General features: G+C 38.6%; 3 protein-coding genes and 1 non-coding gene across 4 annotated transcripts in view; 2 read left to right on the forward strand and 2 right to left on the reverse strand.

Moving 5' to 3' along the window:
- LOC103149878 (FERM domain-containing protein 5) overlaps positions 1 to 3,396 on the reverse strand; it is a 56,342-nt gene extending 52,946 nt beyond the window's left edge. The window contains exon 1 of the mRNA XM_016680267.1: positions 2,963 to 3,396. Coding sequence (XP_016535753.1) covers positions 2,963 to 3,064 — 102 coding nt within the window. The 5' untranslated portion in view covers positions 3,065 to 3,396. The remainder of the gene's footprint in view (positions 1 to 2,962) is intronic.
- Positions 3,397 to 4,919: 1,523 nt separating this feature from the next.
- trnah-gug (transfer RNA histidin (anticodon GUG)) lies at positions 4,920 to 4,991 on the reverse strand. The gene has a single exon. It is a non-coding gene; the product is annotated as a tRNA-His (tRNA).
- Positions 4,992 to 5,285: 294 nt separating this feature from the next.
- cry5 (cryptochrome circadian regulator 5) lies at positions 5,286 to 9,001 on the forward strand. The gene is made up of 11 exons (XM_007569237.2): positions 5,286 to 5,419; positions 5,874 to 6,096; positions 6,204 to 6,398; positions 6,502 to 6,620; positions 6,713 to 6,867; positions 7,154 to 7,294; positions 7,375 to 7,542; positions 7,636 to 7,776; positions 7,932 to 8,083; positions 8,166 to 8,386; positions 8,497 to 9,001. Exons 2-11 carry the CDS (start codon positions 5,885 to 5,887, stop codon positions 8,556 to 8,558), a joined length of 1,566 nt encoding a protein of 521 aa, XP_007569299.1. The 5' UTR covers positions 5,286 to 5,419; positions 5,874 to 5,884; the 3' UTR covers positions 8,559 to 9,001.
- A 4,091-nt stretch (positions 9,002 to 13,092) lies between these two features.
- alpk3b (alpha-kinase 3b) lies at positions 13,093 to 26,827 on the forward strand. Its single transcript, XM_007569261.2, has 15 exons — positions 13,093 to 13,257; positions 13,502 to 13,603; positions 13,638 to 13,770; positions 16,208 to 16,329; positions 16,458 to 16,575; positions 17,193 to 18,435; positions 19,735 to 21,736; positions 23,114 to 23,261; positions 23,349 to 23,476; positions 23,559 to 23,594; positions 23,670 to 23,944; positions 24,164 to 24,252; positions 24,361 to 24,578; positions 25,700 to 25,748; positions 25,867 to 26,827. The coding sequence occupies exons 3-15, from the start codon at positions 13,643 to 13,645 to the stop codon at positions 26,186 to 26,188; spliced, it is 4,878 nt and encodes a 1,625-aa protein (XP_007569323.1). The 5' UTR covers positions 13,093 to 13,257; positions 13,502 to 13,603; positions 13,638 to 13,642; the 3' UTR covers positions 26,189 to 26,827.
- Positions 26,828 to 27,863: the final 1,036 nt, after the last annotated feature.

A 27,863-nucleotide genomic window follows, 5' to 3' on the forward strand; every position in this document is an offset into this window, starting at 1 on the left:
TATATAGTTCTGTCATGTATCCTGTCACAGTGCCTTCATACTGAGATCAGTGGTATGGAATTCAATATTCTGTGGGTCATTATTTTGTACGTTGCTTTAAATGAAGTTAATGTGTTAGCTTAAGTTCGGGAGCAGACCTCTTACCACACCTCTAATTTTCCAGGCAGCCTGTTTATACTCTGCTCACCCACTTATCTCAGTCTGTTAGGTTTCGTCAACCCCACCCTCCCAGACCCTCTACCTCTGTCATTTCATCCATCTTCATTCTTTGCTTCTTTTTGCTGCAGGTTTTGTCTAGGGGGCCCTATGAGGTCTTGGGACAAATAAGTGGAACCGTTTCCCGAAGACCAAACCCCGATGCAGAGTCTTCACCTCTCAAGCCCTCCATCATTCTCCCCAGATACCCAAATCATTCAGATCATTCATCCCCTTCATCCCTTTCATCCCATCATCCCCTTATCCCTCCATCCTTTCATTAATAAATCTGTAAACCTATATCTTTGTGGCGTGGTCCTTGCTAGTGAACTGTAACATAAAAACAGTGCCTGTAAAAAGTATTAATTCTCTAGAATCTCTAGAATCACAATCAACATAATTGTGTGTTTTGTGACTAAAAAAATTTCACCAAAAAACTTTAAAGTCAAACCATAAACAGAGTTCTACAAAAAATAATTATAATTGGACACAAAAATTCAACATAAAATAAGTAATAGCATAAATATTCAGTCACTTTAAAGAGATTGAGCTAATTCAACAGAGGTCCAGCCAGTTGGTGCTGGCATTCTCCAAATGAGTGGAATGGAGATCACCTTAGTGTAGTGAGTGTGTCTAAAGTGATAGTAGTGTAAAGACAGCGGTGGCTGGAAGGTCAGTTCGCTGGTTAATCAGTATTCCTGACTACCACTACAACATGAGGACAAAATAACACTCCAAGTAAATCAGAGAAAAGGTTATTGAAAAGTATAAGTCAAAGCTTTATGGGAGAGGTGCAATGAGAAAACAACTGCTGAAGAAACCTCGTGTGAAGGCTTGACTAGAGTTTGCCAAAAGGGAAGGCGGGAGACTTCATATTTATCCTATCCATTCCACGCGCCAAAAATGGTAAATTTTAGTTTTTACAAAAATGGTTAAAACTTAATCTCATTCTCATGATTCTAATATGAATTATGGGATATAAGTCACGTCTCATTTGCTGAATGTATTGATGCCCCTCAAGAACAGAGTCATTTCTCCAGCTACGCAGAAAACTATTTGTTTAAAAGAAATGTCATGGAAAGTTCATTGAAAAAACATCCACCTTTACCTCCACTTGTGTTCCACTTACCTTCTTAACAATAAAGAGGAGGGCAAGCAGATAAAGATCTGAAACTGTCATGGAGTCACCTCTTTTTAGTCACACACACTCAGTTGTTGTACATGAGAAACTTGCTTTGCTTTTCCTGTCATTTCCTAGAAATATGCAGGTGTTGATGGCCTTTATGTGCCGTCATCTCTGATTCAGCAGCACTGAAATCCCTTTAGAAAATGAGCATCAAACGCGACTGCAGCAGTGATACAGTCACACATCAAACACAGAGAGCCACTTGTTGTATGAAGCACTGAATATGCATTAATCATAATGTCTCTTAAACTTCAGCACTCAAACAAATGGTCTGAAGTCATGTCTCATCTTTATTCATGTCAATGTTGACTTTTAGGACAACCCTAAACTCGTAAAAGGGTTTTGTTTTCACTAAATATTCAAGGATTTACTAAACAGAATGAAAACTCAGAATAAGACTGATGAGTAACAGGACTGATAAGCAGCAAATAACCTCAAAAAACCATAAAGCAGACCTTCAACAAACTCTAACATTATTCATCTTACACAACAACATAGGTCCAAAACAGAACTTGAAAAGTAATAAAACGGCCTGGTCTAGTAGTTTGTCTATTTGAAGCAGCACATAATTTTTGCAATCAGCAGACAATAATATCTATGACAATGGCATTATGTTGCAAAATATGTTTCTTTTCTCATTTTCCATGAATGTGTACAGTTTCACTGAAGACATTTTACTTGTTATTCATGAAACATAAGTTTGATTTTGTTTTTATTTGAAGGGTCTTGCAGATTTTTGTAGGCTTAGATACATTTTGACCCAAAAAGCTCTTTGAATTGTCAAGGTTGCCGACTCCGGGTCTTTGTTTTCTCAAAAATGTACTGTTTGGGGCAACTTTTATCCAAAAATGACGTTTGCATTGTTTGCAATAGAAAGTAAAAACCCTAATTAAGTTCAAGAATACACACGGCCTTTTTAGTTATAGTCTCTATATTTTTAATTTAGACATTTATAAACTTTCCTTTTAACATGACAGCAAAGAATTTTCAATATGAGCAATAATCTGATTAATTGGTCCGCCTGGTTTATCCCCAAACTGTGGTTCTGTGGTTGCACACTCATCCTGCCAGTAGATCCAAAAATCTCCACTAAGCCAACTACTGACTTTGCTCAAGAGCAGATTATCTTGATTTTAAATCCAGCGCAATGCAAGCATAAAGCTGCAAAATATAAGCGCTTATGCATAGATGGATTTTTGTGTGTGTGTGTGCGTATTATGTTCCCAGTTGGCGTGTAGTGCTGTCTGATTAATCCTTTAAATTTTCTACGCAGCGCACGCACAACATGCGGTCATGATGATGGCATGTCCTCACAGGTAATTCTCTGACGAAAGCAGCTTCTGCAGCCCTTCTGTCCTGAGAGGCGTCAGAGCACAAAAACGCAGCCACATCCGTCATGAACCAGCCTGCAAAGAGGATGATGCCTTCTTTCATGTGTTTACAACAAGCAGTGAAAGACATGAACGGACAAACGTCATTTCACCTGCTCACTCCCTCCTCCCTTAACGCCAAAAAATAATAGCAAAAAAAAAAAAGGCAGTGAGGTGAATGGAGAAGGAGCAAACGTTCGTCCCCACTGACCTGGATCGTGCAGGTGTACTCCGAGTCGTCCAGCAGCCTCACCGTGCAGTTGCATTCCCTGTCCAGACTCCTGACGCTGCTGCTCATCAGTCGGCTCAGCATCTTCTCGATCGTCTGCAAACGGGACCAGAGAGAAGTGCGCGCAGCACATAGATACGGGTCGACTTTCTGTCAGGTTAACGGCGTCCCTGCTCCGTGCTCCTGCACCTGGTCGGTGGCGGCGACTGGAGCATCGTTTTATCATCAGCGTGTGAGTGACTCTTATCAGCAGCAGCAGCGTGTCTTCACTCGGACAGGGACTGGAGGATACCGCATCTGCGTCTGCTGCCCGCGATGACAACGACGGTCTGGTTGGCCCGTCACCCCCTCGCCACACCTGCCCAAGCCCTTGCCATGCCGCTCTCGGTGCTGCTGGTTGCTGAATGAGGAGTCTGCCAGCCAGCTGAGCTTTGGCTGAGATGCTGCCTGCGCAGACATAACGACAGGAGGCGAAATTCCGATAGGCTGCTGTACGTCGTGACGGCAGCCACATGGTCGAGCATAATAACACAGCGGGGCCCCTGCTAAACAGGTCAAACTTTAGACAGATGAGAGTCTGAGTACATTTTTCAACAACTGAAATGTCAAAAGAAAAAGACATAGCACAAGTTAATCACCTCTTTTATATTTATATTTTTGATATTTCTAATTTCGGTTTTACAAACAGGAATTGCAGTGGCTCTGAAAATCTATACATGCCTGTTAAAATGTCCATTCCTGTTATTTGATAAGTAATTCCAAAACTTTTATGCCTTTGCCATGGACTGTGCAATTAAAGTGAAAGCTCATTTATTTGAGGACAAACTCAAAGGCTGTAGTAGCCCGGTTGGAAAGATGGGCTGACAAGAAATGTCAGATTTGGAGAATTTCTAAAGTGACTGTCAAGTCAAGATGTAGCATGTTTCAACAGGACGAAGGCTGAATGATGAAATGAAATGAAAATAAAGTTTTATTTAAAAACTTGTAAAATTGGCTAAGAAGATTTTCTTTTCTATTAACAAAGTTGTTTTTCTTCTGTTTAATGATATGGGATAATTGTTGCATAGGATTCCACATTCATCATATTAACAGAAAGGTCTTAATAAACAAGTCAAGAATAACTGACTTCTGTATCAGCTATAATTTGGTACATGACCTGAGCTCTTTCCAGTTTCGGTATCTTGATGACTTGTTCAGAAGACATGTTAGGATAGACAAAACTGGTCTTTGTCTTCAGTAAGGTGGGAACTGCTCAGGCCTATCAAGAAGAAAAATTTGAGTCGAAAAAGTAAAACTCTTAATTTGCAATTCAACTGCCATTTATTGTTGTAAGATATGTATCATGGCTGAAAAAGCATGATTCTGGACACCAGCAGCTGAAATGAGTTTTATCCACAAAGTGCCTACAATGGCTCTCCACAGCTATAAGGTCAGGAATTTGTGATGAAAATATTCAGATTTCAACTTATCATATCACTAACTAATTGCACTGGTAAGTATGATTTTCCAAATCTTTGGCTAAAATCTGTTTTTGAGTTTATAGACTAAATGAGAATGGTTGAGTTCTGCATTTTACAGAATATGCAGATTTTCAGTTTCATGAGCAATGTCTCCCCCTAGTGATAATTTGGGATTAACAGAGACAAATGAACGTGTGCAAAAACCTCCGCCTACAACAGAAATGTGAACTTTGTATACCATACTACACTAAAACAGGTGCATGCTTTTAAAATGCTGTCTTCTAAATGCGGTAAACAACACAATGTAAATCATTCTAAACTTTTCGGGTAGTACATACAACTGAAAATACACATCGCATGACGTTTCTGTACAGTACAATTATGTATAAATTATCGTTACAAATACTTCCCAATCATTTTAGCTTCATCAGAAGTGAAAAATAAAAAATGAGCTCATCTGCCGTGACATTGTATCGCAATGCCGTGACCCGGATTCGAACCGGGGTTGCTGCGGCCACAACGCAGAGTACTAACCACTATACGATCACGGCGAGCTACGATGAGCTGCTGGTACTGTGAGTTGAAACTTTCAAAGTGTTTCCTGCACATCAAAATTTTTTTACTCATTTTGTGTTAAAGCTTAAGTGATTTGATGAGTTACTCTTTCTTTGTATCAGTTAACTGGAAAGCAAACGGACTGCCACTATATTACTGCTGTTAGCGAGAATAATTAATTGTAAAGATATAACTTTGTTCATTGCAGAATACTACCATCTGGTGGTAGATCCGACGAGGTGCTGCAGAGTTTATTTTATTTTCCCTTCTGTTTCTGGTCTCTGTTTCTGATTGGTTGCGCTTGGATACGTAACCGTCCTTTTCCTGTTTTGTAACACAACCAACGTGCATATTACAAAAGAGAAAATTGGTCATTATCCAACGCCACATAGACCGTGTGCGAAGAGATCCCGGTAGGGGTAAGGTAGGTAAAGCTATCTGTCAGATGTACATTAATCTTCTATCTTTGTATAGCATGCATACTACGGTGGCCACCGTAGCACACACTGACTTGGGTCCGTTGTGTTTTTGCAGTACAGTTGTTCAATTCAGTTTACTATGTAGCGTCAATTCACAACAAATGTCGTCTCGAGCCACTTTACCAAAAAACCATTTCAGTTCAGTCACCAGTATTGAATATAACAATTATCATCAAAAATGAGATTCATTATTCAGTGCATAAAGCGAAATAATAATTTGCAGATCTACATGCAATTTATGTTCATTTCACAGGTTGTTGCTGCAGGATCGTTGTTGCAGCAGAAGTTTCAACAGTGCAGGATTTATGCTTTTGTTGAGATTTTTACATGTGCTATTTGACAATGACATTTCCATCTCTCAATTTTTTTAAATGATTTCTCACGTGTCTGCATTCACAGATCACCAGGAAATGGCTCACGTGTGTATACACTGGTTCCGTAAGGGACTCCGGTTACATGACAACCCAGCACTGATGGCTGCACTGAAAGACTGTAAAGAGCTTTACCCTGTGTTCATCCTGGACCCTTACCTTCACCACGCCCAGGTTGGCATCAACCGCCAGAGGTTCCTCATTGGGGCACTCAAAGACCTGGACTGCAGCCTGAGGAAACTCAATTCCAGGTAAAAACATGGACACAACTTTCAAAGAAACATCCTTTTTAGACATTTCTGATTGATATTTACAACTGTTCTTTTGTAACGACTATACTGTGTTGTGATTTGGCCAGACTGTTTGTCCTGAGGGGGAAACCAGAAGATGTGTTCCCAAAATTGTTTAACAGGTGGAATGTAACAAAGCTTACTTATGAGTATGACACAGAGCCGTACAGTCTACGTCGTGATGAGAAAGTGGCCAGTCTGGCAAAAGAACACGGAGTCGATGTCATCTACAAAATCTCCCACACGCTTTACAATATAGAAAGGTAAATGTCAATTTGAGTATGTCCAGATAGATTTTACCTGTTGTTATTCTCAATTTCCTGCACAGTAATTTTGTATTCTTTCTGGATTGCTATTCCTCTGAAGAATAATTGAAGAAAACAATGGAAAACCTCCTCTAACTTACAAACGTTTGCAAGCAATAGTGCAAAATCTTGGTCCACCCAAAAAACCAATCCCTGCTCCAACTTTGGAAAACATGAGAGGTGTGTAACCACAGTTTGGAATACTTTGCATTAACAAGGGAATATGTTTTGGGTGTCAAAGTGTGACATATTTTCATTGTTTTTTGCTGAAGATGTTAAGACTCCTGGCTCACAGAAGTATGAGGACAAATACAGGATTCCGACTTTAGAGGAGCTTCGGCTGGACTCACAGTTTCTGGGAGAGGAGCTGTTTCCTGGAGGAGAACAGGAGGCTCTGAGAAGACTAGATGAACACATGAAAAGAACGGTATAGACCTTTTACTTACCTACCACTACCTGCAAGACTTTGGGTTAATTCTGCAGACTAAAGCTAATTCATCTTTAGGGAAAAAGACGGCGAGGTTTATCTTCTTTGGCCATAGTGTAGTGAGTCAAATCAAGTGATCCTCTTTTAGTACATCAGGAATGCTTGACTGTCAGAGCCTTGCAAAGTAAATCTGAACAACCTTTCACTGAAATGACAGTTGTAATGTGACACAATGTGAAAAGGTGGCGGGATTCTGTGTCTGTAAATTTTAATCTGCTTAATTCAGGGATGGGTGTGTAGCTTTGAGAAGCCTCAGACCTCTCCAAACTCCCTGAGTCCCAGCACCACAGTCCTGAGTCCTTACATCACCTTTGGGTGCCTCTCAGTAAGAACGTTCTGGTGGAGGCTCACTGAGGTGTATCGGGGGGTGAGTGTCACATTGTACTTCTGGTTAAATAAAAGCAGTGGCGTTAAAACAGCTAATTCTTTAACCTAATTTGTGCGTAGAGAAAGCATTCGGATCCTCCAGTGTCCCTTCATGGTCAGTTGCTCTGGAGAGAGTTTTTCTACACCTGCAGTGTGGGGATCCCTAATTTTAACAAAATGAATGAGAACCCAGTGTGCACAAAGGTGGATTGGGACACAAACCAGAAATATCTTGCTGCATGGAGAGAGGTACTGCGGGTTGAAAAGTGTTCATATTCTAATTAGGGATCATTTCGATTTATTTCCTCATTACTTTTATGTCATGATGTTGTTTCCCTGAAGGCTCGGACTGGTTTCCCCTTCATTGATGCAATCATGACTCAGCTGAGGCAGGAGGGCTGGATCCACCACCTGGCCCGACATGCTGTCGCTTGTTTTCTCACCAGAGGAGACCTGTGGATCAGCTGGGAAGAAGGACAGAAGGTGTGTTAATTTGCTTTTATGTACAAATCCAATCCCGGCCTGTGGGTGATAAGCATCTCGTAATCTGCAAAACGAAAGCTTTGCACAATGTTGCTTTTTTGCAGCAGGGTTTGCAGCACAGTTGTGACTGAAATAGCTTGTCGTCTCTTCCTAAGGTCTTCGAGGATCTCTTACTGGATGGTGACTGGGCTCTGAATGCAGGAAACTGGCAGTGGCTGTCAGCAAGCGCTTTCTTCCACCAGTTTTTCAGGGTTTACTCCCCCATCGCGTTCGGTAAAAAGACGGACAAAAACGGAGACTACATTAAGTAAGATCATTTCCCGACTGAATGCAAATAAATTGTGTAATTTTATTGCAACGGAACAACGTTGAATTTAATCTGTATGCAGAAAGTACCTTCCTCTTCTGAAGAAGTTTCCACCAGAGTACATCTATGAGCCTTGGAAGGCTCCCCGCAGTGTCCAGCAAGCAGCAGGATGCATTGTGGGAAAAGACTACCCACATCCAATAGTACAGCACGAACAGGTCAGCAAGAAAAACATTCAGAGAATGAAGGAGGCTTATGCTAAGAGGTCTTCAGACAACAATGAGTCACCTATCAAAAAGCAAGGTATTACAGGAATATACATCTCTGCAGGCCTTTTAACTCCTCCGCCTTAACTCACAGTTGTGGTAAAAACCCGTCTTCCTGACAACTACTTCTTTTTGTGTTTATCATAGGTGTGAAGCGAAAGGCTCCATCTGTCATTGAAATGCTGCAGAAGAAGAGCAGGAAAGAGTAATGGGATACAATGAAGAAAATGCACAAATATTTACCACAAAGCAATCTTCATCATAAGTTACTGAATATATTAAGGATTTTGGGACCTTGTCTAAAACATGTTCTGTCTGACCTTTTATTTTGCATATTATAAATCATTTTCCCTTTGTGTTAAATGTTTAAAAGGCAAGTACTGGGAGGAAAACAAGTTACATGTATAATTAAGCTGATAAGCAGCGGAGAAGTTGATGAGTTGCAAACAGAAAAATCTGAGCAAAGACGTCTTGCACCTAAAAATGTTACTTTTTCCTCAAATTAATATTTAGACTAAGATTACTGGATATCTTATTATTAACCCTAAAAGTATTTGTATCGTTTCTTGCCTTCTAGCTAAAGTAAGTGCCTTTTATATTACATATTGCTGCAAACCTATTTCTGCCTAAATAAAGACAATGCAAAATATAATTGGTGCTAATTATCTCTTGTCTATGATTCCAGGATTGTTGTTTCGATGTTCATTTTTTGTGTAGATCCACGGTGAGGTTTTCTTGCTTTTCCCACTAGAGGTCACTCTAGATCTGCATGTAGACAGGTAGGCTTCAGCTCACAAGAACACAAATGATAAACTCCTCATAAAAAAAGAAGTTTTGAAGAAAATTCAGAGCCAGCGGATAAGCTCAATCTAATCTATAGTGCTCATCTGTACTTACTTTGCACCTGCTTCTTCATTTATCCCGTTCAGCGGCTCTGACATTCAGTATAGTTACAAATATGCGCTACATGCACGATTATCAAAGGTCTAATAAAATATGGAAGCAGATTGTGCATGTTTAAAGTTTTTGTTTCTGATTGACACAGGACAGTGTGAGATGAGCAGGACTACATGAAAGCAGTGTGTGTGCGTGTGTGTGTGTGTGTTTCACACAGCTGTTCATGGTGGTCAAGTCTTCTCATGTTTCTCCTTCCTTGGACGTGACACTGGTGAGAATATCGAGAGGATGATGTCACAGCCTCAGCAGCAGCGCAGACGGTCATACAAAGCTGTGCTCAGTTTCCACAGAGACCAGTTAAACATCAAAACAGTCTTCTGGTCAACACTGTATCCTCATCGGAGTTAATATTCTCACGTACTTAGGTTCAGTCAGCCATTTTTTTTTTGTTTTTAGGGAAATAATTTGTGCAATGAGTGAAAACAGAATATCTTTACAATTCTTCAGATAAATTTGATCGCTTTCTAATCGGCTCAAATAGATCCATGAATCTGTGAATAACAGCCCTTCTGTATCTACCTCTTTCTCGTTCCTCCGCCGGCGTGGGCCTGTTCCTGTGCATCCCTGTCATCACTTCACCACTCAAACCATCTTGGAACCGTCAGATCCCACCTGAATTAGAACAGCTTGTCCCCACGCAACTGGGGATCATGTCGCTTTAATTGTAGAAATTTATCTCTAGTGTATGTTGCCAGCAAGTCCAGACATCAAAGAACTGATCTGAACTCCTGACCTTGCCTGTTGAAGAGCGAGACGATTCGGTAAACCTAGTGTGGACTTTTCAAAGCTGAGACCAGAGGTTTGCAAACACTATGAAAAGACGCACAACCTTTTAAGTCTCACTTTCTGATGTTTAATCAGATAAAAATGTTGTCTTGTTTTAGGCCAGTTAGCACTACCAAAATTATTTAGATTTGTTTTTCTCTAAATCCCAGAATGAGCAAGATCAGTTTTACTCAATTTACTTCAAAGTCAGACATTTTATGCAATTCCGTGAGATTTGGTGAAATTATCTTTAAATTATATAACTTGGTTGAAATGTGTTGGATATCTTTCTTTGAAATTCTCATAATATCGTTAGCTAGAACTTGGACCCATTCTTCCAGACACAGTTGATGTAACTAAGCCAGATCGTAAGCTACTTCCTTACACACACTTCAGCTCCGCCTCGTCTGGGACAGATATCAGGGAACTGTGATGTTCATGAGCCACATAGCTCATGTCTGTACTTGTTTCACTGCGGATAATAACACTCATCAGTTTTGGTCGGCATCTTCACAAAACATTTTGCTTTTATTCTAGGGCTGAGACAAACATTTCACACAAAACACATTTTTTCTGGTACACAGAACCTGTCTCCTTTATAAACAGCAAAATGTTTTAATAGTTTTATTAATTCAATCTCCAAGTGTAGTTTTATTAGTTTGCAATAATTATAAATATATTCTAGTCTTCCTACAGTTAAGAAAAGTATGTTGTTTTTTTTGGGGCGGGGGGGGTTATCCAAGCATAAGGTTGATTTTTATAAACTTGAATGTCAGAGTAAAAAAATAAAAACTTTCTCCCTTAGTTGCAGGAGACACAAAGGACTAGAAGTCTGGAAGTTGTGGCGACTCATCGAAGGGTCACCTTTTATTTCACATGAAAAATAAAATGTCAGTGAAAATGGAGATCTGCATTTGGTCAGTCTGTTTCGTGCATTTTAGTCAGTCCTCGTCTCCGCCAGGCCGTCCCACACTCTGAACCGATCCGTGTCCATTATCACTCAGGTTCTAATGACCGATTCCAGCCATTTATATTTCCCCCTCTGGACCTGCGTTCTATTTCTAATCGTGGACAATTATGTTTGCAAGAGACAGATAATGGCATGGAGTCGGAGGTAGTCATCTCAGAAATGATTCTTCCTAGATGTTCTGGACGAAGAGATTTTAGGAAGTGTTTTATTTATAGCAAAAGATGAAGCAATAGACATGCAGGGCTGAAAACCTGCCCGTGCAGTGCCTTTTGGTGATTTCATGTTTGCACATTGATCATTTACTTGGATCAGGATTTGTCCGCCAGAGATCACTTTAGTAATAAATAAATTTTCTAGACTTCCAAAATGCTTTATAATTGTGTTTGTTTTGAGGTTTGTTTGTTTTATTTTTATATTTCTTTATATGTTAGCAGAACAAAATAAGAGTATTCAGCAACCTGAGAAGTTCCCCTTTTGCTATATTTTATAAATATGTCTAAGTTTAATAAAATGAGAAACCCACAATTTTCTGTTAATTCAGTAAATATTACATCAGCTGATGACAAATACAGTGTTAAAATATAATGATGCACTTTATTAAAATTCAGCATACTATGAAAAATTAGCTCTTTGTGTTATGGGAAAATTTAACCCCCTTAATGTTAGAGAAAACTTAGGTTTTCATGACAATGGCTCCTCATCAATTAATCATTTGTAGATCAATAAGATCAATCATGCATTGATGAGTTGCATCTGTTGGTCACAAAAAGTCCAGTACTGAAAAGCCCCCCCCCCAGTTTGGATGCCTGTCCATCTCAAATGCACAAGGATCTGAGGCAACTGTTTTCTCCAACACCTTTCACAGGATGAGGCTCTGCGTCTCATACATATCTATCATCATGGCATATGCGTGTGCTTGGATGGGGTGAGGCGAGCGTCCTGCGTTAAATAACAGAGTCAATTTTTAGAAATCAGTTGCTTTATCCATCTAAACAGTTAAACAGTTACAATATGTATATGCCACATCCAAAAGAAGGTGGTGGAGGAGGGGGGGGCTCCTTAATTTGTAAATTGAAATCCTGCATTTTAATCAATTTTGCTCATCAAGTTAAGTCTGAATATCAGTTCCCTGGAAAGAAAGGTGGAAAAATTTTGGAGTTACAAAAGCGGATGATGGGTCAATGGAGCAAATCAATTTAAATAGATGAAAGGAGAGCACATACGTATGTGTAACCTGATGAGTGGAATCGGACAGACATCTTTAAACTTGATAGGCAGAGCTCAGGAAGGCGTAAGTCATGGGAGAACCAGTGCCAGTCGGTCAGCAGCTGATGTTGTTGTGGAGTCTGTTTGCAGAGTAAGACAGACATAATATAATATAATATAATATAATATAATATAATATAATTTTTTGTTGTGTTTTGTTATAAGATAGCATACAGATCTACAAAACTCACGTAACACTCATCAGAGATATGTATAATGTAGTGTGCGAGTGTGTGTGCATGTGTGTGTGTGCTTGGTTGCAAAAAGATAAGAGCCCTTAGCTTTTTTGGCGGCGGCATCTGTCTATATAAGGCTGTTCTATTCCTGCTGCTTTTCCTCTGGGAACCCAGTGCAATTGTCAACCACTGGACAATGCAAGCTAAAAAACATGGTAGGCTTTCTCTATTCTGTTCTATTTTTAAAAGAGGTGAACTTGGAAAGATCACCTAAAACTATAGAATCTCTGACTTCAATTTAACGTGGGTCGAGTTTTCATTTTAATTGAAAAGCTTCAGTGATTTTTTTTGTTGTTAACTTTAAAAAGTATCAGCGCATAAGGACTAATCACACGTTTCTCTTAGTAAATTATCCACTGCCATCAGAACCGAGAAAAAAAAAATGTTTTCATGCATTTTCAATCCTTTCTCTTTTTTCAGGTAATGAAAAATTAGGATGTTAAAACATTTGGTATATAAAACACATCATATTTGTGGAAGACCTGATTCTTTTTATTTTGCGGTTTCAGTACAAGACTTGCTATTTAATTGATGTCATATAGCATTTTTTTTGTTGACGAAGGTTTGACCAAGTGTGTTCTGCATTTGTGCCTATTTGCAGGCCGACTATAAATAGTCCAGAAGGCTACGCATGCTCGTGTTTGATTGGAAATTGCAGCGCCTTAAGTCAGTGTGGTGGAGTATCTGTCATAGGAGGGAATGACACTCAGAATGGTGAGTTACAAAATAATATATAATTATAAAGTCTTCAGTGACAATAGCAAAAGGAGCAAAGTGTAGAGAAAATATGCATGTTTGACTCCACAGAGCATCTTGTAAGAATGATCAGTTTTTTGCAGCAAACAAAATCTGATGTTTTAATGTTGTTTCATGTTACAACTTGGAGCAATCTAGTTTTTTGGTTTGGGTAGTATAGTCAACGTTTTTTATGTTTTTCTTTTCTTTTCTCACTCAAAAGGTTGAGTTGATGTCTTTTGGAAGCTGCAAGGTGAAGAAATAAACTCCAAAACCTATTCTGGAGGACATTTTCTTTCTGAACAGCATTTCTTTATATATATATATATATATATATATATATATATGTAATCAGTAATAAGTAATGGGTTCACGGAGGACATCAGCACTTTCCGCTTTTGGGAACGGACGGTCCAGCAATGGGAATAATGTCAGTGGGAGAAGCCGGCCCAGTGGCTGCAGCTACCTCTCCAACGTGAGGCCAGAAAACAGGTACAGATTCTTGACAAGTTCTCAGCGATGCATCGCTGGTGAACTATTTCTGGTCAGATGAGCTAATGCATCCATAATTCAGGATTTTTCTGAGATGAAGTCAGCACTTTTTATTTCACTGTTTGTTGCCATGGTACCTCACAGTTTAAATAAGCTGCAAATTGAGATTGGGATCTCAGTTATGTACCATGGGCCCAAATTCAAGCATTCGCAGTGGCGTAAGCATTGACAGATTGGCTGGTAGCCCCTGTGGAGTTCTACTTTATTTTTGCCAATAGATAAACAGTGTGTTTCAGAAAAAAGTCCTCTGTTTGGATAATACAAAAACACTTTTTTCACAATTAGAAGCATTATGTTTGCTGCGCTTAAAGACTCAGATAAATGTTTATCTCTTTTCTTTGACTAACAACTGTTAATGTTATTTTTAGCTACTTCTAGTCATATTTATATTAAATTAATGCAAATGTTTACCAAGATGCATACCTCAATTTGGATATTGTCTATATGAGCTGTATCTTCCATACATCCACATAGCAATAGTGGCCAATATAGAGCACTTATATTTTATTTTCAGTAGTTTACATCAAATGAACTGCTTAGTTCTCGCACAGAAAACACAGCTGCATACTCACAATTGCAATATTAAGGTTTGATGTGGCATGTAGCAGTTTGTATTGGTAATAATTATTTTCTGTAAGGATTTCAGGAAGGTGTGAGGGATTGTATTTTTTACCAAATAAATAAGAAGATAGTTTTTTTTTGTTTTGTTTTTTCCCTATGGGGAGTTTGCCTGTTGTGCCTATTTGCTCAGATTGTTACTCAGATTTCCCCACATGGTTTAAAACATCTGCCACAGCTGCATCTCAGTAAATCAGGACATCACAGCCTGTATCTTTATTTCAGTAATTCAATATAAAATATGTTATAGAAATTAAGTAAACACTGATTGGAATATTTCAAGTGTTCATTTCTGTTAACTTTTATGATTAAGCCAAAGTTCAGTTTCTTAGAAAGTGTTATACGGGACTAGAATAATGTTTAATGACAAACAAGGCATGGTGAAAGATAAGGCCACTATAGAGTGTATCAACCTAACTCTTTGTCCATTTGCATGAATTACTGCACCAATGCAGATAGAAGGGTTCAGACCGATTATCTGCGTTTTCAGCCTGGTGTGTTATCTTCCTCTTTTAAACACTCTAAACATTTCTGCAGGGTTCAGCTGAAGTGAGTTTTCTCCTAGATGACAGCACTGACCCTGGAGTTGATAAAACTCAGTGGGACAACTGTAACAAAAAACAAAAACAAAAAAAACTTTCATTCCTTAGACTCTTTTGATTCAGGGTTGACACACAAGAACGCAATAGCTGTGTCCTAGACAGGTCTTTGTTCTGTGGCTCTCGAACCACTGACTCCAGTTCCACGTCTTTTCAGTCTCCCACAAACGTGCTTCCCTCAAAGAAGCAGTTATTCCTGGTGTTTATGCACCTTTTCTAATTGTTTTTCTGCTCCCTCACTTTCCCATTTCTATGCTTAAATATGTCACTTTGTGGACAGCTACTGTCCTTACAATTTACTTTTTGTAGCTCCCCCTCTCTGTGGAGGGTGTTAGTGACAGACTGTTGGAAAACTATTAAGTCAGCTGTCTTATGTATACTCTATCAGTATACTCATACTAAAAATCCTTCATTGCCTTCATGTAAGATTAAAATGTTTTGGGGTTTCCATTAGCTGTAAGCCATGCTAATTAAAAATCAACAAAAATACACATTTGGAATATCAATCAGTGTGTAATGAATCTAAATAACGAGTTTCCTTTTTTACTTGCATTACTGACATAAACTTTCCAATCATGTTCTAATTGATTGAGATGTATTTATTTTTAAGATTAATGGTAATTTGACTGTGGGGGTGAGTTTCTCCCTGAATATTTGTGTATTTTTGTGTCGGACTGGTAAACGGTTCAGGGCGATCTCTTGGCTTTTGCAGGTGTGTTTGGCTGGATCCGCCGCAACCTAAATACTGTAGAGTCAGACAGGTAGAGAAGGAAATATGGAATATAGCTAAATATTGATGGTTCTTTTTGTTCCCTGCAATGAGAACATGTTCCTTCCTTCATCTTTTTCTGCAATTACAGACATGTCACAACAATGACATTTGCACTCCCCCTTAGGGATGTTGCAAAAATGTTTTAATCAAACGTTGTCTCAGATCTGAACTAGTTTTATTGATGAATTTGATGAAACAATATGAATTAATGAGGTCCTGAGATGACACACTTTGTGTTTTAATTTTAGGTTCGCATTCGTCTGATTTGACACTAGTGAGTTTGGACAGCTGTGATTTGGTTTAATTGTCAGGGCATTACTTTTAGTTCCTCTGCCTGAAAACAAACATAGAAACATAATAAGCGAGCAATTTCCCATTTCTTGCACAGGAGCACACTCTGCAGCGTAATGGCACAGTTAGCTGAAGAAATGCCGCCCTCCTTCGTGACTACTTTGAAATCAAGAGCCGTGTCTGAAAGCTGCAATGTAAAGTTCACCTGTGTGGTTACAGGTATACATAGCTTCACACAAAGATACAACATAGTTACAGCGTGTTTAAAACACATTGAGCTTAAGGTGACTGAAAAATTTAAAATTTAAAATTATGAAATTTAACTTGTTTTTTGTCTCTTTTCTCAGGACACCCTGTCCCTCAAATTACCTGGTATAAGGATGACAAGCAGATGGATAGATACTGCGGGCTGCCTAAATATGAAATATTCCACAATGGACAAAATCATTCCCTGCACATATACAAGTATTTATATCCAAAAACACTGTTAAAGTTATTTAATTAAGATATTATAAAGGTCAGAATTATATTAAGCTTTCACACAAAGAAATTATAATTACATAGCCACTGCTCTCCAGGTTAATAAGGACCACAGTATTTGTTTCATTTAACAAAAGATGCTGAAGCTAAAAAGGTGAAACTGAATGTCAAGAATAAGAGCTACATAAAAGTGAAATCCAAAGAAAGTGGAAAGAAAAATTAAGCTGAATGAAACTTTACTCAAGCTCCATGTAATTCCTTATGCAGGGGCTTAAATAGTTCATTCACATTTTTTTTATGTAAATCTCTGTGTTATTATTGGTAATAATAGCAGAAGAAATATCACCATGAGCTAGTTTAACATGTAAATTCATTTTTTAGACATGATGAAACAAACTGTTAGCGCCCGTCAACAATTTCACACCATTTGATGCATTCAGTGGTGTTTTATTTTGAAGATAATTTACACATATCCTCAGCACTTCTAGTTCTCCTAGTATATTGCAGTCCAAAGTTAATTCTGCCTCTTAAATAAGACGTATGTGTCTGCTTTTGATGTTGATAATAATCTCCTTGTTCATGTGATTTTAATAAATCCGCAGTTGCACTATGGATGATGCAGCTATCTACCAGGCCTCTGCCATCAATAGTAAAGGAATTGTTTCCTGCTCGGGGGTCCTCGAGGTTGGCGAAATGAACGAGTTCAAGATCCACCAGCGGTACTTTGCCAAGCTCAAACAAAAGGTTGAAAACAAATGCAGGGAAACACAGGAGGGAAAAGAAAACCTGGAGCCCCTGCGAACCATCAGCCCAGACCGAACCCAGAGGAAACGCCGCTCAACAATGGAGGCCTTCGTCAGCATGCCGAGCCCCATAGAGGATGGAGGCAGTGAAGAGATCCATCAGGCAGAAGGTCTGGAGACTGAATGTATGTTGCAGAAGGGCACTGTTGAGGAGGTCTATAACAATTCAAACACTGACATAAAGGAAGCCGTGTGTGCTAAGACAACTGGACATATAAACAATGACCCTGGCAATAAGAGTAGAACATACGCGTATGATCCTGATCATAAGAGTTTTACCTCTCAACAACCAAAATCTCCTTTTGTCATGAAGAAGATTAAAATTTCCGACAGTGCAACACCCGTAAAACCAGAAAGTTTTGGTGGAGGGAAGATGATGGAAGACAATACTTCTTCTGCAGCGGCAGTCTGCACAAAGACTGTACGAGCTAGTAGAAATTCAGATGAAGTCATGGAAGTAGAAAGCAGTGTCAGTCCATCTCTTATAAATACTAACTCAAAAAACATAAAAGGGGAACGTGGAATATTAGCGAAAGAGGAGGGATTGTTCATTAAGAAACCGTCAAAAGATGTAAACATGTTTAATAAAAGGAAAGTGCCATCACAACGAGAAATTGTCCCTACATCAGAGATCTCTGTTCCTCCATCTCCAACCCCTACGGTGTCAGAAAAAGAAGGCAAGAAAATAGCCAAGCACACAAATGAAGGAAGTTACAAAGAAACAGAAAAATGTTTGGAGAAACAGAAACAGGTTCCTCACTTTGTGCCTGCACAAAACAAGTCAAGCAACAAATCAAGACTTCTAAGCATTACTAAGGAGGACACTGATAAAACCGGACCTGTTGGAACACTGGATACCGACGTAAAGTCAAACACATCTCTGGATGGTTCTGGTTTTAGAGAGCCAGTGGACACACCATGTGACACAGGGGCTGTTTCGCTTCAATGCCCGCATGAATGCGCTGAGAGTCTGCTGCCTGAGAAAGAGACAAGCCCCTGCCAAAAAAAGGAGTCTGCGTCTCAACCAGCAGTGCCAAGTGAGGTGAGTTAACATTTTTCGCATGAGGTCATAGCGGCTTTGTGCCGGCAGCACAGACCCCATAAGCAGCACAAGCATCCTGGTGATATTAATAGCTTTTACAAGCATGCCCTGTTCTGGGTAACGAGCTTTAAATGACGCACATGTTGACAGCCGGAGCAGTTGTGTTGGTGCAAGACATGGTCTCATGGTTGGCTTTGTGCTCTTATTCTGATCGAAGTTTTAGTTTTTGTAACCCGTATAATCTGGTAGAGCTCATGAAATGGTGACATTTATGTTTGAGTTGTACATTATCCCTTTCTAAATAAAATGTATTATTATTATTATTATTATTATTATTATTATTATTATACACATGCTGGCAAAACATTGCATAATCCCAACATTCATACTCAAGGACCAGTGAAAAATACCCAAAATATTGTAAATATTAAATCTATAGTATATGCCTGTACTAAATTTGTCAAAAATATTATTAAAGTATAATTTTGTTTTAGATTTAATTATAATATTTTTAAGATACAGACATGGAACATAACACAATGAGTCTTATAAGGCTCTGTATATTAAAATTAGGTTTTTATTGTCTTCAGTAAGATTCAAGCTAGATGTTTTCCCTTAAATGTAGCCAAATATACATGTTTAGTTTTTCTTTTCCAAATGATAAATGTAAGTAAAAGGAACAAAACACAAAGGTTTTCGTTAACTGAGAAGAATGAATGTCTACAGTACACCGCTTATGCAATCGCCTCAACCTCATCTGCATAGTGTGAGCTGAGACAAAGCACCACACGGCAAGAAAACTACTTAAAATAATTCACATTCCTTTGTGGCCACCTTACATTTAAAATAGCAACCTTCCTTCTGAATATGCCTCTAGATGTCAGTTTAGTTAGGAGTGGAAAGATAAATGTAAAGGGTAAAAACTTTGACGTCAGTTCAGAGTTTGCTTCTTGGACTTAACTGGATTTAATCCCTTCATGATACATTGAGACAAGGAGAAGTCTTTAAAAAAAGGAAAAATACTAGATAAAAAACAAAATATGTTGTTACTTTTAAACACTGAATTCTTTTATTGCAATGCTTTATTAATACTTGCACTGCCTGAATCAGTATGTTAAAGGTAAATTTACCAACCTGAATTGGTTTACAGTTTAGACCAATGTAGCACATTGTGCAAATTATTTTCCTTCTACGTTGTGGATTGCTGTGTGGCTGTTTTTAAGTTTGCGTGTGTTTATTTATGTCAAGCAAAGCCAGGGATAAAGGAATAAGTATTTACGGCTTGTATTATATCCCAAGGTTACAAAGGCCGACGCAGACATGAACTGGAATGATGCACCTGTCAGCCTTAAGCTACCACTCAACCAGCACAACATATACTCAGAGCTGCCACAAAAGACAGATGACATCCTGACCTCCCCTTTGTCCAGTAGTCCTCAAACAATCACTGATGAAATGCCACAGGCTACGTCGGATGATTCCAGGAAACCAAATGGAAGCTGTTCAGCCATTTTTACTCGCTTACAGAAGTCTGCACACGAAATCCCTAGTTGTAGTGGGAGCATCCCGCAGTGTAACGTTGCTGTCACCCAGCAAAGCCAAGTGGATACAGCTATAAAAACCTTTGACGGGACAGAAATACAAGAAGAGAAGTTAAAGGTTAGTGAGGTGGGTAAGTTCAAAGTTCAGACTGTCAAGGGGACTCGAAGTGAGAAGATACTGGAAGTGGAGACGAGCTGTCTACACGAAAAAGCTATCTCACAAAAGACCAAAGATGTAGGGAAAAAAGACTCTGGGGAAAAATCTGCACAATCTCCTATCGCTGATGCTAAGAAGACTCAATCCACACACTGTGAGGATTTGAAGGAAGGTCGACTTGAGATTGCTACCCGAAAACAACTTCCTGAAAACACAAATGCACCTAAAGACACAATGACATTCACAAAAATACCCAAAACTGAATCCAAAGTTATTTCTATTGCTGAACTTTTAAGATCTCAAATAAAGGCTCTCGAGTTGACACAAGACAATCCAGTCTCCAACGTGTCTGTCCCCTGCAAATTAACCAAAGACCCTTTGATAAAGGATAAAGAAGTATGTCAGCAAGCAAGAGAAGAATCCAAAAAACGTACACCAGAGGTGAATACTATCAAGACTAAAAATGAAACTGAGACAAGCACTGGCAGAGTACCTGAAACGAACCTAAAGGAAACACTCATGAAGGTCTATCAGCAGCTCAATGAAAAGGAACAGGAACATGTTCTGACTTCAAATGAAACTTCAACAACTGTTCAAACTTTATACACACCTGTTGTGGTCCCTTCTACCTTTTTCAAGGAAACTCACACAGCATCAGATATAAACATGATCCACGGAAGAGTGGATAAAACTAATGAAGATGTTATGGACACCAGTCAGGAAACTGTGGTTCCGTTAAAAGATTATTCTATTATTTCTTGGTCTGGGAGTAAAAATGTAAACAACAGTCCCCATTCTTTACCTTCAGAGAATGGATTCATTACGGAAATTCAGTCAATTTCAAATCCACCAGAAACTAGTCTTCAGAAATCCGGTTCTGTAATTACAGCAGCACATACGGAGAACAACATTCAAAAAGAGCAGGTTACAGTTGTGGAGCACACTAGAGGAGGAACTGTTCCAGATCCCAATATGGCAACATCAGTTTCACAAAAACAGCTCAACGACAAATTAGAAAGAGTTTCTGAGCAATACAAAATGGAGAAACCTATAGATAATTCTTTTCAGACCTTGCAAGCATATCATCAGTCTGAACATGAATTTAGTTTAACTAGGCAAGTAAAGGATATTCTTCCTACAGGGCAGGAGAGCTTAGTGGTTAAAGACGGTATGAGACCTGACCCGTTCAACATTTTAACTCCAGAGTTCACACCACTGTTGAAGAAGATTGATTTTATTTCACCGATTCCCTCTGCTACTCCACAAGAGCTGGCCTCTGGGGCACGTCGCAAAATCCCAACATCGAATGCAAAAACAGAGGAGGCTCAAGAGTCAACATCACCCACTAATGGCCAAACTCAGAAAAGAGAGACGCCTGGTCAGAGCAGCAAGCTCCCAGCAAGCTCTGTATCTCCAAGCCTGTCACAACGGTCGCCGTTACTGCGCCCCGCAGAAGAGCAAACATCTGTGGAAGAAAGGCAATCTCCACTTTTGACCAGAAGGAAGATGGCTTCTGAAACTCAAATACAAACCCAACTGCGTACTGAGAAGATCCCCACCGAGGGCAAACCTACAGAGAAGGACAAACATAACCCATTCAAAGGTAAAGTGGAAAATGAAATGACCTAATCTCTTTAAAGGCTTCTATAGTTGCTCTTACAGAAAAGGGGATGCCATCAAAGGTAGTTTTGTAATATAGATAGATCTGCTAGAGAAGTAAGTTCTCACATTTTTTTGCTGTTGGGCAAAAAATATTGCACAGGGATAAACGTGCACTAACAACATGCAGATAATGGTGCATGAAGAGAGTGCCAATTTTGATCCTAAGCTAGCAGCAGCAACCACAGGCATTACAGATGTTGTCACATCCCAGTGAACTGCCCAATAAGAGATTCAATCTCCCTCTGCAAATCAGTTTGTTCAATTTAAAAACTGAAATGATTTTGCTGAATTTGTCCACACAAAAAAAAATTCCAGATTACAGTCTTTTGCTTGCAAAAGAGCAAAACTAAAAACACATTCAAATCTATTGAAATCACTATCAGCCCTATGCAACACACAAAACTGCCTCATAACAAATCATCTTTTAACTACATGATGTTTGTGTAATTGAGTGAAGGTTGTTATAATGTTTTGTTTTCTATTGGCTTTTAATGATAGTCCATCACTGTCAGCTTACTACTTTTGCACAAAATCATTTGAAATCTAGGGTCATTGGATTCTATGCAGGCAATAGACACGGGTCCATTTTGCGTTTAGTTGTCATCTTAATCGGCACATTTTACGTTAAAAGAAAAATCAATATCTCAGTGCATTTTTCTCTAACTACATTAATTCTTGTCTATTTTTTACGGATTACAGTTTTCACACATTTCGTCACGAGATTGTGTTGCTATAGTCCAAAATGTTTTTTCACACATCGTTGGCAGAAAGGCTGCAAAATGGCTGTGGATCTTCTTTCTATCTCTCTCTCTCTTTTTTTTTTAGCTCGTTTCCATTGTTTATAAACAGATAAACAATCATGGGCTGTCATCATTAGGATATGTGTGTACCTACAGTGTTTTAATATCTCACAGATGCTTGTTACATTAATCATACAAACATTAACTTGGAGCTTTACATGCTTTAAAGAAGTTGCAACACAGTATTCATAGTAGTGCCGAGCTTAACAATAATCCATGAGCTCACTGCTATCTCCTGCATGGAGTTTGTATACTATTAACGTGGATCTAGGGAGTTTTTCAGTGTCCTCAAGTTTCTTCACTGTTCAGAAACAAGGATGAAATTGTAACTGGCAATAACGAAAAGATTTTGAGTGTTTCTGTGTTGGTTGAAAATTGAACACCGTCTCTCACCTATAGACTGCTATGAGCAAAATTTACTATGAGATCATCCTTGCAAAAACAAAGATTGTATGTTGCAAACATGCCCAACTAAGGGGGGATTTTCACTGTGTGCTCTGTGTCATGGTTCTCTCCAGCTCCTCAGGTTATCCGTAAGATCAGGGCTGAAGTCTTTGCAGATGGCTCTGGACACTTGAAACTGTGGTGCCAGTTCTTCAATGTTCTTAGCGACTCAAACGTCAAGTGGTACAAGGATGAGGAGGAGATTGCACAGGTTAAAAAAATGTAAGTTCATCACAATATGTTTTTTAATTGTTATTTTGTTTCCAATAGTTTAGAAACATTATAAAATGTTTGTTGTGTGTCTTCCAGTGCAGGGGACGAGACCCAGGTCAACCTGGCCATTGTTCAGGCATCGTGTAAAGACTCAGGAGTTTACGGATGCTCAATAACCAATGAATATGGTTCTGACACCACAGACTTACTACTTAGCGCTGATAGTATGTATACTATCAAAAGTAATATTTCTATGATAGTTTTATTATTTGCTACAAGACACGTTTAATCTGCCTTGTTTTTCAGTTTTGGCTGGAATGTCTCTGCGTGAGGACCTTGGTGGTAAGATCAGACTTAAATATTTATTTTTCTGTTATTTATTCGTCAATAAATCTCTGTTTATTACTGTTCATACAGTTGGGGAGGAAATTGAAATGACCCCCCTCATATTCAACAAGGGACTGGCGGATTCAGGCATCTGGGGCAACAAATTCTTTGGACGTATAATAATGACGGAGTCACAAGTTGGAGCTAGCTGTTCCAGTAAAATCTGGAGAGCTAAAGTCATTTACGGCCTTGAGCCTGTTTTTGAGTCTGGTAACACATGCATAATTAAAACACGCAGCCCTATCACCTATGCAGGCAAGGAGGAAAGCTCGCTCATAGAAAGGAACCAGCACATCATGAAACAGGTATCTGAAAAAGTGGAATTTTGCGTATTATTCTTACCATCCTAGATTCAAAAACGTCACACAGTATACCAGGAGTTTTAACATTAAAGGAAGCCAGGTGTCATGTCTGCCACCCACACAGGATTACTGTGATACTAATCTACTTAATCTTAAATAAAAAAATTATACAGAAGGTTTTGCTAATCTTTTACTGGCTGTGATACTATGTTTTCCATACAGGAGTGTAGAAATCAGAACTTGGCACGGGAATACTGCAAAATCTTCAGTGCGGAGGCGAGGGTCATAGAAAACTTTGGACCCCCTCTGGAGTGAGCAACATCAATTTTTAGTCTTGATAATAAACCGTCAGATGCTCTAAAAACTTTCCTTAAAAGTTATTCCCACTCTGACCTTATTTATCCTCACTTCCTACACAGGATAAGTCCAGTGTACTTGATGTACAGACCAGCAAACCCAGTCCCCTATGCCACTGTGGAAACTGATCTGCTTGGAGTCTATAAGAAATACTCTGTCCTGGATGATACGGGGAGAATAAACGTCAAGACCGGTTCTGAAGTAGAGCAGAAGTGCTGTGCATTGCAGCACTGGATTTTTCAGTGGACTTCTGGCAATTTGCTTCTCACTCGCCTGGAAGGTGAGCTGACACTCAACGTCAGTGGTGCATTGTGGAGTTTTACATACAATCACTGGCCACTTTGTTAGGTATACCTTCCTGGTACTGGGTTTGGACCCCATTTTGCCTTCGTTATTTGTGGATATATTCAGCAAGGCGCCTTTATTAAAAATGGATTCTAGATATTATTGACATCATAGTATCATCCATTTACTGCAGATTTATTGACAGCACATTAATTGGATTGAGGTCTGATGACGATGGAGGTTATTGTTGTACAGTAGGTCATTATTTTATTCAATAATTCTGTGACTTGGTGCATTATCCTACATGAAATAACCAGCAGGAGATGGATACACTGTGATCACAGAGTGAGGGCCCGAATCCTCTGGATTGATACAACAGCAGATCCATGTTTTTGTGTTATTCATGCTAAATTTTGACCCCACCATCTAAATGTTGCAGCTGAAATTGAGTGATCAGATTTTAATGTTTTTTCCAATCTGCTATGACCCAATTTTGTGAGCTTGTGTGTGATCTTGGATTTCTATTCATAGCAGATAGTAAACGCATGTGGTGTGCTCTGCTGCTGCTGCTGCAGCCGTCCATCTGTCTCAGGGTTGTTGTGTGTGATTATATTTTGCATCCCTTCGTTACAACATTTGTGTTTTTTGTGTTTTTTTGCTATGTTTTCCTTTCTATGAGTTTGAACCAGTCATCTTTGACCTTTTACTCAAGTCATATTGAGCCACACAGTTACTGCTCACTGGATTTTTTTTCTTCTTTTTCAGACCACTCTCAATAAAATTCAGCCATTTCAAACAAAAGTCATGTATGCACAAATTCCTACTTATATTATGCATAACAAAGCATATCAGAATTCTTGCTAAAGTGTTTTTTTCTTTATACAAACAATCGTAAAGCAAGAACTTTAAGAGAAAATTTTCAAATTTTATTTTAGTAATGTTTTTATCCTCTCACTGTAGAGACACTTGTGCCCAGTGTTTTAATCAAATGTATTATGTTCCACATTTTCCAGTATCATGTTGTGTAGCAGTAATATCCTGAGCACATCTGTCACATCTAAACATGCTAACTAAACAGCAGAAAAAATCAAGCTTCTGTTTGGTTTCAATTTGCAGGTGTTGACACCAAGATCACCAATGTCGGTGTTTCAGTCAAATCAACAGGGTAAATATACGTGTGTAATGTTTTTGCAAATTATGCTCCTTGAGCCTCGTTTTTACAGGTAATTTGCATTTGCACAAATCGTCACTGCAGCCTTTCTGTGTTCTGTGTTATGCTGCAGGCACCAGGGTTTATCCGTTGAAGGAAATCCCGAGGTTTTTGATCAGTTTGTCCTGCAGCACAAGTGCAACTACTTCTGCGGCCTGCTTGGGCTGAGGTCTTTGAAGGTCATGGACTCTTTAAGCACCCCAACAAAGCCAAAAGGCTCCAAAAGCCCTTTACTGCAGCGCAAAAAGGCTGTGCCCTCTTCCAGCCCTCAAACCAGCAGAAAAGCTGCTGTTAGCCCCAGGATGCCCAGGAAGGCTGAACCTGAAGACAACAAGAGTTCTTCGACTCAAAAAGATTCTGAAGCTCCCAAGGTAGTGAAAGTAGTGCAGACCTGACAGAGCAGTATCTTCCCAGAGATCTTACGTTACAACTAGTACCACTTCACAAATCCCCACAAGGAAGTTAGAATAGTTTTAATAATTACATGTAATAATATTTAATTTTACCATGTACCATTCCTTGCCCTATGATACTTGCTGTGGAGAATATTTGTTATATGCTGCATTTTATATTTTTAATTCAGTTATTTAAGAAGAAGTGTAGTCCTTTATGAATTTGTTGTTTTGTTAGTTAAACACCAGATTGTAGAAGCCTAACTCAGGTCAGTATCTTTATTACAAAAGTGTAAAATTAATCAAACTGAAGCTGTGTTACATGTTACACGTTCATGACTGTTACTGACAGCTTAAGAAGTAAAAATATAAATATGTATAGCCTACAAAGCATTAGCAAGCATATGAAGCAGACCTGGAGTCAACCATTTTTTTTCTTATAAAAATTTAAGCTTATTCAGCTTTAGATGGTACTGTTTTACAAAATCAGGCGACGTGATTATTGGGTTTTATTTTGCAAGCTGAGATGTTTTCTTGCTACTCTACTTTGCACTTTGTATTTTTAAGAACTGACTCTTGAATGTAACACACTATGCAATAAAATATATGATGAAATCCATTTGCTTAGAGATTGTAAAAAAATATATATATATATATTACATATACATTTCTACATTTTTATGACTTCTGTTATAATTTTATGGATTTCTTTATAAATTAGCAGTATGCAAAGTTAGCTGTGAATAGTTTGCAACAGACAAATTTGTCAGAGTATTCAAGTTATGCTGAGTTCTGGTAAACTCAGTTCAGTCATTGTCACCATCAGTTTATCATTAAGTTTAAGAAGCTCATTTAGTGAATGCACAGGTTGGAAATAAATGCAAAACTGCTCAGCTAAACTTGACTGCATTGTTTGATAACTGGGATAAAATTGAAATCCACGTGAGTGACTTGGAATCAGTCTCAATGATGCGATTGATTTGACTCTTTTTATATAAGGCCTTGAGACAAGACTTATTTTGATTTGGTTCTACATAAATAAGCTCAGTTGTATTCGTCTGAATTCATTTTTCATATTTTAGATAGGCAATCTTTGTCACTCTAATATTTTTCCTTAATTGCGCCATAGTTCTTGGTGTGGAAGGACATCTACTAAAATAGGCACAGATTATCATAGAGAAAGTCACTGTTGATAAGATGGTCACCACTCAAATGTCCTCCGCACAATCACCAAGTAAGCCTGGCAGGTAAGGACACATTAGAAAAGAGAATATATTTTTCACAATTGAAAAATAGTTTTANTTTTTTTTTTTTTTTTAATTTGCTGATTTTAACAGGTACAGTTAATTTGGAGAAGTCTGTCTCTCTCGCTAACTCTCATTAAAACTGTTGCTGCAGTATTTTGATTTTGTGAGAAGTTATTCCAGAGAGGTGGCCAAGATTTTTTGTATTCCAAGAAACAAAGACTATTTCACACATACATATCTGACATTGGTTCTCACTCTTGATCAGAAATAGCCTAGCAGTAAAAACATGTCCAAATGTAACACCTCTTATAGGAGGAAAGTCGTTTTATTTGGTTAATACTTCCCCCAGCTATTTCATCTAAATGTTTCTAAAGTTTTAACTGGCATATTAAAATAGAAAGATTAGCTAGTCCACTAAAACTGTGGAATAA

The sequence above is a fragment of the Poecilia formosa genome, unplaced genomic scaffold (assembly GCF_000485575.1).
Source record: "Poecilia formosa unplaced genomic scaffold, Poecilia_formosa-5.1.2 Scaffold238, whole genome shotgun sequence".
Lineage (NCBI taxonomy): Eukaryota > Metazoa > Chordata > Actinopteri > Cyprinodontiformes > Poeciliidae > Poecilia > Poecilia formosa.

Bases quoted from the DNA above. Each gene is read 5' to 3' on its own strand.
- cry5 (XM_007569237.2), top strand. From the start codon at position 5,885: ATGGCTCACGTGTGTATACACTGGTTCCGTAAGGGACTCCGGTTACAT. The intron at 6,868-7,153 runs GTATAGACCTTT...TGCTTAATTCAG, and splicing joins ATGAACACATGAAAAGAACG to GGATGGGTGTGTAGCTTTGA. The intron at 7,295-7,374 runs GTGAGTGTCACA...ATTTGTGCGTAG, and splicing joins TCACTGAGGTGTATCGGGGG to AGAAAGCATTCGGATCCTCC.
- alpk3b (XM_007569261.2), top strand. From the start codon at position 13,643: ATGGGTTCACGGAGGACATCAGCACTTTCCGCTTTTGGGAACGGACGG. The intron at 18,436-19,734 runs GTGAGTTAACAT...TTATATCCCAAG, and splicing joins AACCAGCAGTGCCAAGTGAG to GTTACAAAGGCCGACGCAGA. The intron at 23,945-24,163 runs GTATCTGAAAAA...TTTTCCATACAG, and splicing joins ACCAGCACATCATGAAACAG to GAGTGTAGAAATCAGAACTT.